At 43.9% G+C, this 12,118-nt stretch overlaps 1 protein-coding gene across 2 annotated transcripts in view; it reads left to right on the top strand.

The window, feature by feature from the left end:
* The window catches only part of OGDH (oxoglutarate dehydrogenase), a 58,856-nt gene extending 46,955 nt beyond the window's left edge, over positions 1 to 11,901 (top strand). For both annotated transcript variants that reach the window (XM_063139567.1, XM_063139568.1), the window contains 11 exons: positions 6 to 108; positions 511 to 639; positions 1,442 to 1,592; positions 2,094 to 2,221; positions 2,336 to 2,514; positions 2,926 to 2,997; positions 3,366 to 3,488; positions 5,337 to 5,409; positions 7,243 to 7,406; positions 8,163 to 8,317; positions 8,906 to 11,901. In XM_063139567.1, coding sequence (XP_062995637.1) covers positions 6 to 108; positions 511 to 639; positions 1,442 to 1,592; positions 2,094 to 2,221; positions 2,336 to 2,514; positions 2,926 to 2,997; positions 3,366 to 3,488; positions 5,337 to 5,409; positions 7,243 to 7,406; positions 8,163 to 8,317; positions 8,906 to 9,026 — 1,398 coding nt within the window. In that variant the 3' untranslated portion in view covers positions 9,027 to 11,901. The remainder of the gene's footprint in view (positions 1 to 5; positions 109 to 510; positions 640 to 1,441; positions 1,593 to 2,093; positions 2,222 to 2,335; positions 2,515 to 2,925; positions 2,998 to 3,365; positions 3,489 to 5,336; positions 5,410 to 7,242; positions 7,407 to 8,162; positions 8,318 to 8,905) is intronic.
* The last annotated feature ends 217 nt before the right edge of the window (positions 11,902 to 12,118 follow it).

Genomic DNA, 12,118 nt, shown 5'->3' on the forward strand with positions numbered 1-12,118 from the left:
TTCAGGAGGAGATTTCCAAGTATGATAAGATCTGTGAAGAGGCCCATGCCAGGTCCAAGGATGAGAAAATACTTCACATTAAGCATTGGCTAGATTCTCCATGGCCGGGTAGGTTACTGATTGCTTCCTAATGGCCTCAGTTAAGCAAGAATTCTTCTGCCAATAGATTACACTTGCAGTTCCTGGCACTAAAAGGAGATATTCTTGCCCAGTACTTCTAGTACTGAATATTCAGTACAAGGACCAAGTGTGGCAAGCTTTGCACACTTGGTAAACAAAATGGTCTTGCATTGAAGAGAAGGGCACTTTCTGAACAGGTTCTGTCCTTTGTACAGATGCTCTGGCAAGAATATCCCTTTCGGTAGTTTAGCTCAGCATGGTTTCTTTGCCAAATTCTTCTCAAAAGGAAATAGGCAAGGTCACTGTTTAGTTATTTTTCCAGCAGTGAAAGCTTGTTTCTCCTGTGAATGTCAGCTTCATCCTTTAAAGAGCTTTCATTTGCTTCCCCAGGTTTCTTCACTCTGGATGGCCAACCCAGGAGCATGATCTGCCCTTCTACTGGTCTGAATGAAGAAGATTTGGCCCATATAGGAAAGGTGGCCAGCTCAGTGCCTGTTGAAAACTTCACAATTCATGGCGGTACGATTTTCTAGATGTGTAGTTTATGTAGGTTTCCCTTTTCAATGCAATGAAGGCCTGCACAAGAGAAGGCAACACTGAGCTTCTTTGAGTAATAAGCCTTAAGACAACCATTTGGGTCTAGCAGAAGTGATAGACTCTTAGACTGCAGGATGAGCAAGGGGAGCAGACAGTGGGAACAATTGGGGAAAGCAACCTACTAGTGAAGAAGCTGTTAGATGTTCCACTGTGGTGACAGGGTTGGGTGGGGTGGGGGAATACTCAAGAGTCATGTTACAGCACTAAAGCTCTTGTGCAGCCCATCATGAGCGTAGGTCACAGTGGGCTGAATAATAGCGGTATTTCATTTCTCCTATCTGCCTTTAAGGACTCCATGTGTACAATATCTTTTGCACATTTCCTTAAAGTCAATTCTGGATAGAAGTTGAGCAACTAATGGAATGTTCAGCAATTTGTGTGCTCTGCTGACTCTTTCGGCCTTCATGACTGTGTAGCCATTCCTCATATAACATGTCACAGTACATTTTGGCTTGGCTTAATGCCAGTCCATTTCATTTACAAATTAAGGTGGAAAGGTCTTCAGAACTGAGCTTATTTAACTTTGTTCCTTCTCCACATTTTTTTTCTTTGCACTCTCATCTTCTTTTTCACTACTTTACCATATGTTTGCTAAAGCAGCATCTTTCAAGGCACCCTAGAAAGCCTTGAGCATGTGTGTAAACAGTGTTGCCCCAGAATCTATATTTTGGAAGCAACCATGCTAATTTCTTCAAGGCATGCTGAAAACTCTTTCTCTTTGCAGGCTTAAGCAGGATTCTAAAAACACGTGGGGAGATGGTTACTAATAGGACTGTAGACTGGGCTTTAGCAGAGTACATGGCATTTGGCTCTCTCCTGAAAGAGGGAATCCATATCCGACTGAGCGGACAGGATGTCGAGAGAGGAACGTTCAGGTAAAGTGTTTACCTGGCTGTATTTTGCCAGTCCTTCTTTAACAGACTCCGAGTCTCCATAACCCTTTTAGGCATGCAAAATACCAATGTATGTAATATTAGCAGCAGGCCATAATTATAAGAGTTTGGTTTATTGCTTCTACATCTGCACACAAAATCTGGACTAGAGCAGTGTAAATCTGTTAAGGGCACAGTGCAATGTAGTTAGGTGATTTCAAAGGGTGCTTAGATGCACCTAACTCTACATAGGGCTGCACATGTCATTTATCTGTAGCACGCGATAATTGCCTCCAAGCATCCAGGCAGTGTGGCTATTCCACACTGGAAGAAAACCAGTTCTTCCCAACTTCAGTGCTGTGTGCCACAAATGACTAACCATAAGCATGGAAGGGCAAATGGATAAAAGGGTTTTTTTGATGACTAGAATCCTCTTTGCAAGTTTGCTCTAACTAATTAAATTGCACTTGGGCAACATTTCCATTGACTGTCTTTACTCTTCAGCCATCGGCACCATGTCTTACATGACCAGAACGTTGACAAGAGGACCTGTATTCCCATGAACCATCTGTGGCCCAACCAAGCTCCATACACAGTCTGCAACAGCTCTCTCTCAGAGTATGGAGTGCTGGGTAGGTACATCTCACTGCTCCCTACAGGAATTAAGGGGGGTCATTTTAATATTGTCTCCAAATGGTAGTTGATCATGTTCCAGAAAAGCACGTTTTTAATTTATGTCATTGCAGGATTTGAGCTAGGCTTTGCTATGGCCAGCCCCAATGCTTTAGTGCTGTGGGAAGCTCAGTTTGGTGACTTCCACAATACAGCTCAGTGTATTATTGACCAGTTCATCTGCTCTGGACAGGCGAAGTGGGTGAGACAAAACGGCATTGTACTTCTGCTTCCTCATGGCATGGAGGGCATGGTAAGGAAGCACTCTTGTTAATAAACAACCTTTTTTCTCTTACATTCAGATACTGGATAGGCTTGTACCTAGTGTTTACCCCATGCAAAATGCTTCTCTGCGGGTTGAAGAAGTTAGAACCCCATAAGCCTACTATGTTTTGGTTTATGGGCTGATTTGACACACTCGTTTCCACTACATGTACATGGCTAAAGCAGAAATGAGGAATAATAAAGCCCGGTGTTCTGGGCTTCTGAAGCAGATGGTAGAGTGAAAAATGTGGGTACATCTGTAAGACAGTGAAGTTGGGACTCTTCACTCAGAATAGTGGTTTTGTTTAAAATGTTGACTATTGCTGGTGCCCAAGCACTGTACTGTTTACCCAAGGAAAAGCTTTCATCCAGATCCTTGAAACGCCCTGTTTGTTTACAGGGCCCCGAGCATTCTTCTGCCAGACCAGAGCGATTCCTGCAAATGTGCAATGACGATCCAGATGTCTTCCCGGTGAGTTGCGTCTCTGAGAGCATGCTTTCTGATCCTTTCCTTTCTTCCTCCGCATGCACACATGCATGCCAGCCCTATTTCTTACAGTATTGAGAAGAGGTTTCTGGAAACTTCAGCAAGGTAGTACATGGAATGGCTGCTTAGTCCTGGGCAGTGAAGCCATTTCCCTGAATTTTCAGTGAAAGACTTGGTGCTATAATACCTGCACAACACAGGTCATACTGGATCCTTCACTAGTAATCAAAGAACTGTGTGATAGAAGCATATACTGTAGAACTGATTTTATGGGGGGTTCTGTCTACTTGCCTGTGATGCATGCAACTCTTTCCAGCTGTTTCTGAACTCTCATTGTTGTCATCCTCCTCTAGAAACTCGATGACTTTGATGTGCGCCAGCTGTATGACTGCAATTGGATTGTAGTGAACTGCTCCACGCCAGCAAACTTTTTCCATGTTGTGCGGAGGCAGATACTTCTCCCTTTCCGGAAGCCGGTCAGTATGAAGAATGACTTCCTTAGCACAGAAGGGGCTTGTGCGTCCCCCTCCCCCGCTAGAGTCCTTCCAGCTCTAATTAAGGATAAAAGCCCAGTGGAGCGCAACACATCATACAAGTTGGGATGATGAAAAGACTCTAAACCTGCATGCAGAACTTTTTGTTGTTGTTGTTCCCCTGTTTTATTACTGCCTCAAGCAAAGGCAAAGCTCTGTTGTATGAGAAAACTGAACCCTGTGCCTTTAACCAGGAAACAGAAGCAAATTCATAGAATCATAGAATAGCAGAGTTGGAAGGGGCCTACAAGGCCATCGAGTCCAACCCCCTGCTCAGTGCAGGAATCCACCCTAAAGCATCCCTGACAGATGGTTGTCCAGCTGCCTCTTGAAGGCCTCTGTAGAATGCTTCTTCAGTGGCTCCAGCCCTTGCTGGAGAGTCACAGAATCATAGAATAGCAGAGTTGGAAGGGGCATACAAGGACATCGAGTCCAACCCCCTGCTCAGTGCAGGAATCCACCCTAAAGCATCCCCGACTGATGCTTGTCCAGCTGCCTCTTGAAGGCCTCTAGTGTGGGAGAGCCCACAACCTCCCAAGGTAACTGGTTCCATTGTTGTACTGCTCTAACAGTCAGGAAGTTTTTCTTGTATATTGCAACCCAAGTATATTGCAACCCACCCAAGTATATTGCAACCCAAGTTGCAAAAAGTATATTGCAACCCAAGCCACTGTTGGTGGAATCTTACTATGCTGCAGCACTGTTACTTGAGGCGCTTCTACATGAGGTTTTATTGTGCACTCGTGATTGATCACTCACATTTTTTGTGGGTCCTTTACACAATGTTGTCAACCTCCCGGGACACCCTTGTGCTTTCTGGCCATTATATCAGCGTTATTCTCAGTGGGGTAAATGGGGTAAGAGACCTTAGTGTGTTTTGAAGCACAATAAATTTCCGGTGAATTTCTAGAATCCTGTTATATTGCAGTATACACAGGGCCATCTAGTGGCTGTATAATGAAACATATAAAACTTGCTCAGAACTTGCCCAGAAAGGTTCCTTGCTTAAGAGCTATGGCTCGTCTAAACGTATTGCTCCTCCAAATGCCTGCTTGTATGATCAAAGGGGTATGAGTCGCGATCTCTTGCAACATCACAGTGGATGCAAATTTTGGATTTCACACTGCTAGACTCCTAAGACTTTCACCGTAACACCACCTGCAATGTTGTAAGGGGCCGTGGCATCTCAGATTACATTCAGCTTCATTGGTATTCCTAAAAAGATTACCATCCTAGATTTCTTCTGTAGTCAGTTTGGCCCTCTGTATTTCACCGTTGTGTTTTAGCCCTTCATGTTGCTATCTTCTGGATCATTCTATGAGCATCATCACACAGGGGGAAATTATATTTGCTTCCCGACGCTTCTCTGCTATCATGTTAGTCCCTCATTACATCCTCTTTTGAAAGAGGAAGTAAACAACGTGCACGTGGCCCATTCAGTGGGCCGTTTTGATCACGCTGCTTCTCCTGTATACAGCAAAATAACAACCTCCATTGTTATTTTAAGTCAGACTTACTGGGGTGTTTTTTTGTGGTGCAAAGAAGGGGCGGGAGGCAGACAACGTCGTGAGAGAGACCTGCAAAAATCCGTGAGTGCCCAGTAACAAGCGTGCATTAAAACGGTCATCTGATGGAACTCTATAAGAATGATGCAGTTTCTTATATTAAAAAAAAATGAAGAAATAAGGTGATTAAAATGTCTATATTTACAAGCATGAAAATATATTGGTAAATATAACTATCTTGATGTGTGTTCTGTATTTGTCAATCCTTTTCTCTCTCTTTTTTTAGCTGATAGTCTTCACTCCAAAGTCACTGTTGCGCCACCCTGAAGCTCGGTCCAGCTTTGATGACATGTTGCCAGGTACAGCAGGCTTGGGACTGGTTTCAGGGAAGAATTTCTTCTCTTGTATTCCACTATCCGGGAGCATACAACTCCCCTGTTAAAACTGTTCCACTGGCTTCCAGTCTGTTTCTGGGCTCAATTCAAAGTGCTGGTTATGACCTATAAAGCCCTATATGGCTTGGGTCCAGGTTATTTGAAAGAACATATTCTCCCTTATGAGCCTGCCCGTGCTTTGAGATCTTCTGGAGGAGCCCTTCTTTCAGTCCCACCATCATCACAGGCGCTTGGTGGGAACATAGGAGAGGGCCTTCTCGGTGGCTGCTCCAGTACTTTGGAACTCTCTTCCCGGAAAAGCTAGGCTGGCTCCCTCCTTGATGGGCTTTTGGAAGCAGGCTAAAACTTTTTTGTTCCAGCAGACCTTTGGAGAATAATCTGGCCCTCCATCTATGTTAATCTCTTATAATAATAATAATATCATCATCATCATCAGGTGGAAGATATGTGACCTGATAGTCAGGTGAGGAAATGATACCCTTGCTTTGGGGCAACTGTGCCCCCTAATGAAACCTGAGCTATTTTTCATGTTGCCACAAGGCAGCAAGTTTATTGACAAGCTGTTAAGCTTTATCTCGAGTGAGGACAATGTGTGGTCCTCCAGATGTTTTGGCCTACAATTCCTATCCGCCCCAACCTGCAGAGACAATGGTAAAAGACAATGGAAGTTTAAGCCAAAACGTCTGGAGGGCTACAAGTTGCCCACTCCTGCCTTAGCTGAAGGCCTGCTGCCAGACCACCTCCTGTACAATTCATGTGGTAGCTAGAAATATAGCAGGGCAGAGAGTATGCACCAAATGGTTACCTTAGGGGAATACTAAAGGAACTTGCTTCCTTTTACCTGCTCCACATATTACCATGTAACAGACCTCACTCTGGTTTCTGTTTCAGTTTGTTAGGAGAATATAGGAACAACTTCCCATAGAACACTTTAAATGCTGCCACAGTGTTCTGTAGTAACAGTTCAATGGCATACTTGCTTGATCCATTGGGATTTTGTCCTGGTGATGTTGAGACTCATCCGTGTTCGAGAGGGGTGGGGGGATGGGCTGTAGCTCATTCTTACAATCTGCTGTTCACCAGATTGCCAGTGGTGAATGGCAGCTGCCCTCCAGTCAAATTAGGTTTAGCAAGACCGGTAATACAAAAGAGTGCCACATTGGCTGCTTTGCCTGCCTTTTTAGAGGGGACTGTGACCCTTAAAGAGAGGTAGGGAAGACTGATGTCCTCACCACCCTTAAATGATGCCCTAGAAGGCTGCTGATGGCAGTGGGCTTTGAGGAACAGTGCCTTGCTTCTTTGAGTTCTCTGTGAAGAGAGAGGCACACAGGAACTAATTTTCCATGGCTGCTTGTGTGTGACCCAGGTATCTGATGGCTGACCTAGGAACCCCAAGTTCAGGTTGGTCGGCTGGGGACCAAAGTTCTCCAAACCATTATTTGCAGAGCTGTTTTGGTCCTGCATTCATAATATTGGTGATTTAAGCAGCTCAGTCTTGTTCATGTAAATGTTAATGGCATCAGATAATAGTCTGGCATTTGTCCATCAGGAAAATTGCACTAGCATTAACTGTGACCTGTAAGTAAGCTAAGCATGTTCACCGGAAGCAACTGCACTTTACTTCCCTGTTTATCCCTGCATCCACTTCCTTCTCATTCATCTGTTTTTCCTGGGTTGAATTTTAGTTTGTAGGCTCTTCTAGACAGAGACCTGTCCTTTTGTACTCTGTAAAGTGCCATGCATATTGATGGCGTTATATAGCTAATAAATAATAACAATATCTGTGCTCCATTGTAGGCACACATTTCCAGCGTGTTATCCCAGAAAGTGGCCCTGCTGCACAGAATCCAGAAGGGGTCAAGCGAGTTCTCTTCTGCACTGGCAAAGTCTATTATGAACTCACTCGAGAGCGCAAGACCCGCGCAATGGAAGCAGATGTGGCCATCACAAGGGTGGAGCAGGTAGGGGCGTGTGTGGAAAATATATTTCTGTGACTTAGAAATATGGATCTGCACTGTGGCTTCCTGAGAACTGAAACAAAGTGTTTCAGATCCTAGCTTTAAAGCCAACGGAATTTTAGAAAAAGAATCTGCTGAGTTTCAAAGAGATGTTCCAAACCCCCTATCCAGATATTCTATTTCTACCTTCCAAATATTCTTCTAGAGAGAGTGGAACCCCACTTGGCATATTCTAATACTGCAGCTGAGCTTTGTGGGGTAAACTTCTAAAATGGAGCCGTTGCTCATTTGGGGGCGGGGGGGGCGGGATCATGAAAGGCGGCTAGCTCTGGTAACAGTCTGACTTAATGATAAGCAGCAGTTTGCAGAATACTTGTGGTTTCAGGCCAGCAGGGATTTCTACAGTGAGCATCTCCATTAGACCTTGGGGGCGTTGCTGCTTCCCCACCTGGTACATGAGCAAGGATGGAGGTAAATGTTTAAGTAATTACTTGCAGGAGAAAGGGGTGAATGCCAAAATGACTGCTACCTAGAAAGCCACCTCAGATTTCAGATAACATAATAATGCGGATTTTTTTTAAAAAAAAAAAAACGAAAAACCTTATTGACCGTGTAAGTGTCTTACTTGGTTAAAATGCTGTAGTCCCATTTCTTTTACCACCTGGATCTTGCGAACCAAAGTCTTCTCCACTGTAATTTGTGTATGATATCGGCAGCTCATAACCCTTCTGAACCAGAGGCCTTTTCTGTTGCTTGTAGCTATCGCCATTCCCCTTTGACCTCCTGTTGAAGGAATTCCATAAATACCCAAATGCAGACCTGGTTTGGTGTCAAGAAGAGCACAAAAACCAAGGATATTACGACTATGTGAAGCCTAGACTCCGCACAACCATCGACCGTGCAAAGCCGGTGTGGTAAGTAACCTCTTCAGCTGGTCAGATGAGATGGGGGATGGCAAGCTTCATATTATTATTATTATTAATAATAATTTATATAGCACCATCAGTGTACATGGTGCTGTACAGAGTAAAACAATAAAATAGCAAAACCCTGCCGCATAGGCTTACATTCTAATAGAATCATAACAAAACAATAAGAAGGGGAAGGGAATGCACCAAACAGGCACAGGGGAGAGTAGATATAGGTATGGCGTAGGTAGATGTGTATATGAACTATGCTTCGCTCTCAACTACTACTCAGTGATGGTGATGTTCTTGGACTTAAGGAGATTACCTTGATTCCTGCTTGTGGGGTATGCCAAGTGCACTGGGAGCGCAGGAATGGTCCAATCCAGGAAAAGAGGGCAAAGTTGGTGTGGGACCAACTCAACCAAACTACAGAAGGGAACGGAAGCCTAGCTGTTAGTTTCTGACAGCTAACCCAGGAAAAGAGGTTTATGAGGCTACAGATATAAGGGCCCAAAGTATTTAGGTGACTGGAGATGAACACTTGAACTCCAGTGACAGATAAGCATGCAATCTTTTCTGCTGTCCTTGCTCTAGGTATGCTGGACGTGTACCTGCTGCTTCACCAGCTACAGGCAACAAAAAGAATCATCTGACGGAACTGCAGCGCTTCTCAGATACTGCCTTCAACCTCGACTCTTTCAAGGGCTTGTCTTAGATACACTTGGAACTGGTTCCGCAGTGCACTCTGTGTATTTCTGTCTGTCTGCTCACTTCCTTTCTATGTCCTTAACTATAGACCTTGTAAACTAACTTAAGGCGTCTATTATTAACCTCTTGTTTGCGTTGAGGAACTGCCTCTTCAATAACCCTGTCCAGAACGCTTGTGTTAAGTTCTCTCTTCTGTATGCTGCAGCTCAAACCTCTGGAGCAGTGTGGTGTCACTCCAGCACAAACCTTTATGAAAAACCTTGGGCCTTGCCGGCTCCACTGCTCCAAAACTTGAGGCCTTTGGAGGGACTGGCATTTGCCTTCCAAGTGAGTCTTCATGTTGGAGACTGTGATGACTCCAGGTAATGCACGAGTCATTGTTTCGAACGCAAAAGTGATTCTGGAAGCAGGCACTGCTTTTAAATCCCCAACACAAATATGCCCACCTGGAGAGGTAAGAGGTGTGGTGGTCGTTTCACTCCCCTTGTCTCCCTAGAAATGTTTGATCTGGCCTAGCTCTTCGATTGTGTCATGAGTTCCCCGTTCCTTAAGCACCACATCCCTAGCACTGAAAATCCTGGGCTAGCACCCTAAATCACTGCTGCTGATTTCTGTGGTTTAGCAACCTAGCATTGTCCATACTGAACACACAGACACCCTGCATTCAGTCATTCTTCTGCAGAAGGTTTATTCCCTTCAGTGAAGAAGATGGAATTACCAAGCCAGGCACTGATCTGGTTTGGTTTTATAAAACTGCAACACTTAATAATCCTTTATCACATCTAAGGGTAGGAATCTGTTATTTAGTGGAATCTAAGGGCTCTGTTACATAGTCACCATAGCTATAGCTATATGGGCCTTCTGGTTTGCTTCACTTTCAGGCTGTGACTAGAGCTTGAGACATCTATATTTGGAAATTATGAAAATTCACTGGGTTCCCACAAACATGTCACTTATGAAAAAAAAACTTGATATAGATTCTTAAATCTTACCAAAGTGCATCCTTGCTTATCCTATAATTCTGTATCAGGAGCAAAGCTGCATTTGAGACTCTGTTCTATTATTTGAGCAGAAGGGTGATTTTTCCCTTCACAGTGTATGATCATATTGCACTTGCTTTCCTTTGTTCCAGACAAATGGGGTCAATCTTTGGTCTACACTTACTTCAAATTTTTCCTCCATAGTGATGGTTCCCCAGTGTTGTACTTGGAGTTTAGCAATGTTTTTAAGGATTACTTATGCTTATGGAATTGGCGGATGGGATAAGTTTTTTTTAAAGGCTGGAAAAAACATTGTTGTCCCTATAAAACTTTCGAGGAGTCCTAGATCATACCTAAGTGGCATTGTTGATATGTAGCCTGGAAGAATAATTTTTGTGTCAGTGTTTCTGACATGCACATGGCTTTCTATTCAGATAGATAAATGTGCCCGTAGGCTCAAATATAGATATAAAAATCCAATCTTCCTTGTTGCTGGATTGAAGTGTTGCTTGCCCTGTGGTATAGAGAAAGGAGCTTATGGTATAAGCTCCTTGCTCTATGAGTTTATACCATAAGCAGAAGTTAGGACCACATGAACCTTTGATTGGAGCAGTAACTTCTACCTACTTCTCATTGAGAAGCCTTGTAATTCAGGAGAAGACCAAACACAGAGCCCATGTAGTGGGGATACTGGTGAAATCAGTAATATTTTATGGCTTTAAGCAGAGAGGCTTTGAGGTAGTTCCAAACGTCTTTTATGTGATTCTCTCCCACTGTAGCCTTCTGCCTTTCTGGGATTTCTCAGGTGTTGGGGGTTTCTAAGCTTTGAACACATATCCTGCTGCCAGAACAAGGCCCATCTCAATAGTTAATATCATAACAAGATAGCTCAAAATTTATTCCAGATGAGCCTGAAAGTTTCTACTTCACAGTGGGTTATCTTGATTGACCTTAGCAGTGCTGATGTCCTTCATGTTCCTCCTAAAATCTATAGCCTCAAGAGCAACCACAGTTCAATCCACAGTCTTTGTGGCCTTTGTGCCAGGGACTGTTGATATTACTCGGTTCTTTTTACCCAACTGCTGATAATTGGCTATTGCTTCCAGTCAAAGTCATTATGCAGTGGTCTGCCAGTAATAGAATGTACCTCAGTGCTTTGGCTGTCGCTTCCTTTTTTCTCCATGCAGCCAGCACAGTGTCACATGGTGGCAATGGCGGCAGTGACTTGATTGGCAAGGATGCTCAAGAGATAAAATCCTGAACATAGCAGTGCCTGCTTTGGAGCGATCATACAGCACATGCCAAGCTGCATTTCTACCTAAGTCTGTCTATTCTGTTTCAATTCCCTGAGCTTCGGAATGTGGTCTGTACATGCTGACACATCATCTTGGAACCTCCCATCCCTCCCCCTCAAAATCTGGACTCTTTGGCTGTCTTCAGTATCTGCCTGGCTGACCTCTGGGCATTTCTGAGAGAAGCACAGCTTCTTCTATCTCCTCCCTTTCTTCTGTGTGTGCTGCCAGCCGTACCAAAAGCGTGTGCCATCTTGTGAATAAAGACTTTTCTATAATATAAGCATCTGTGCTGCTTCACTAGTGGGAACAGCACACTCCAAAAGTGATTCGCAATGTTAGAGGGGTAGGGCCGTCAAGGCGGTGGTTTTATGGTTACTTGTGGGACTGCAATGTTTTGTTCTTTAGCTCTGCCGAAGAAAAAAATCCTGGTGTCTAACCTTTGCCAAAGCTAAGGGCTAGTGGGAGAGGAAGGTTTTCTCTTCTGAGATAGTGCTACCCTGGAGCTCCCCAAAAACTCACAGCCTGATTTATTTATTTTGGTTTTAAAATAAAAATCAAACTGAGATGTGTCTGGCTTAAACAATAAAGCCTGATCCCTTCTGGCTAACGTGTGTCCATCTTGCTCAGTTGTCTGGGGTTCCTTCTTTCATCCGGTGCAAATAACACAACCCCTCTTTTGAGGGCAGGTGGAATGGAAATCCATTAGGGCCTGTACGGTCTGTAAGTTTGCATAGTGCTGTATAAAAGTTTTATAAAATGGCTTGAGCAATGGCAGGTGGAATCGTGGTCTATGCTTTTCTGAGCTATTTGTTACAGCTGGTTTA

The sequence above is a fragment of the Elgaria multicarinata genome, chromosome 12 (genome assembly GCF_023053635.1).
Source record: "Elgaria multicarinata webbii isolate HBS135686 ecotype San Diego chromosome 12, rElgMul1.1.pri, whole genome shotgun sequence".
In the NCBI taxonomy this organism is placed as follows: Eukaryota; Metazoa; Chordata; class Lepidosauria; order Squamata; family Anguidae; genus Elgaria; species Elgaria multicarinata.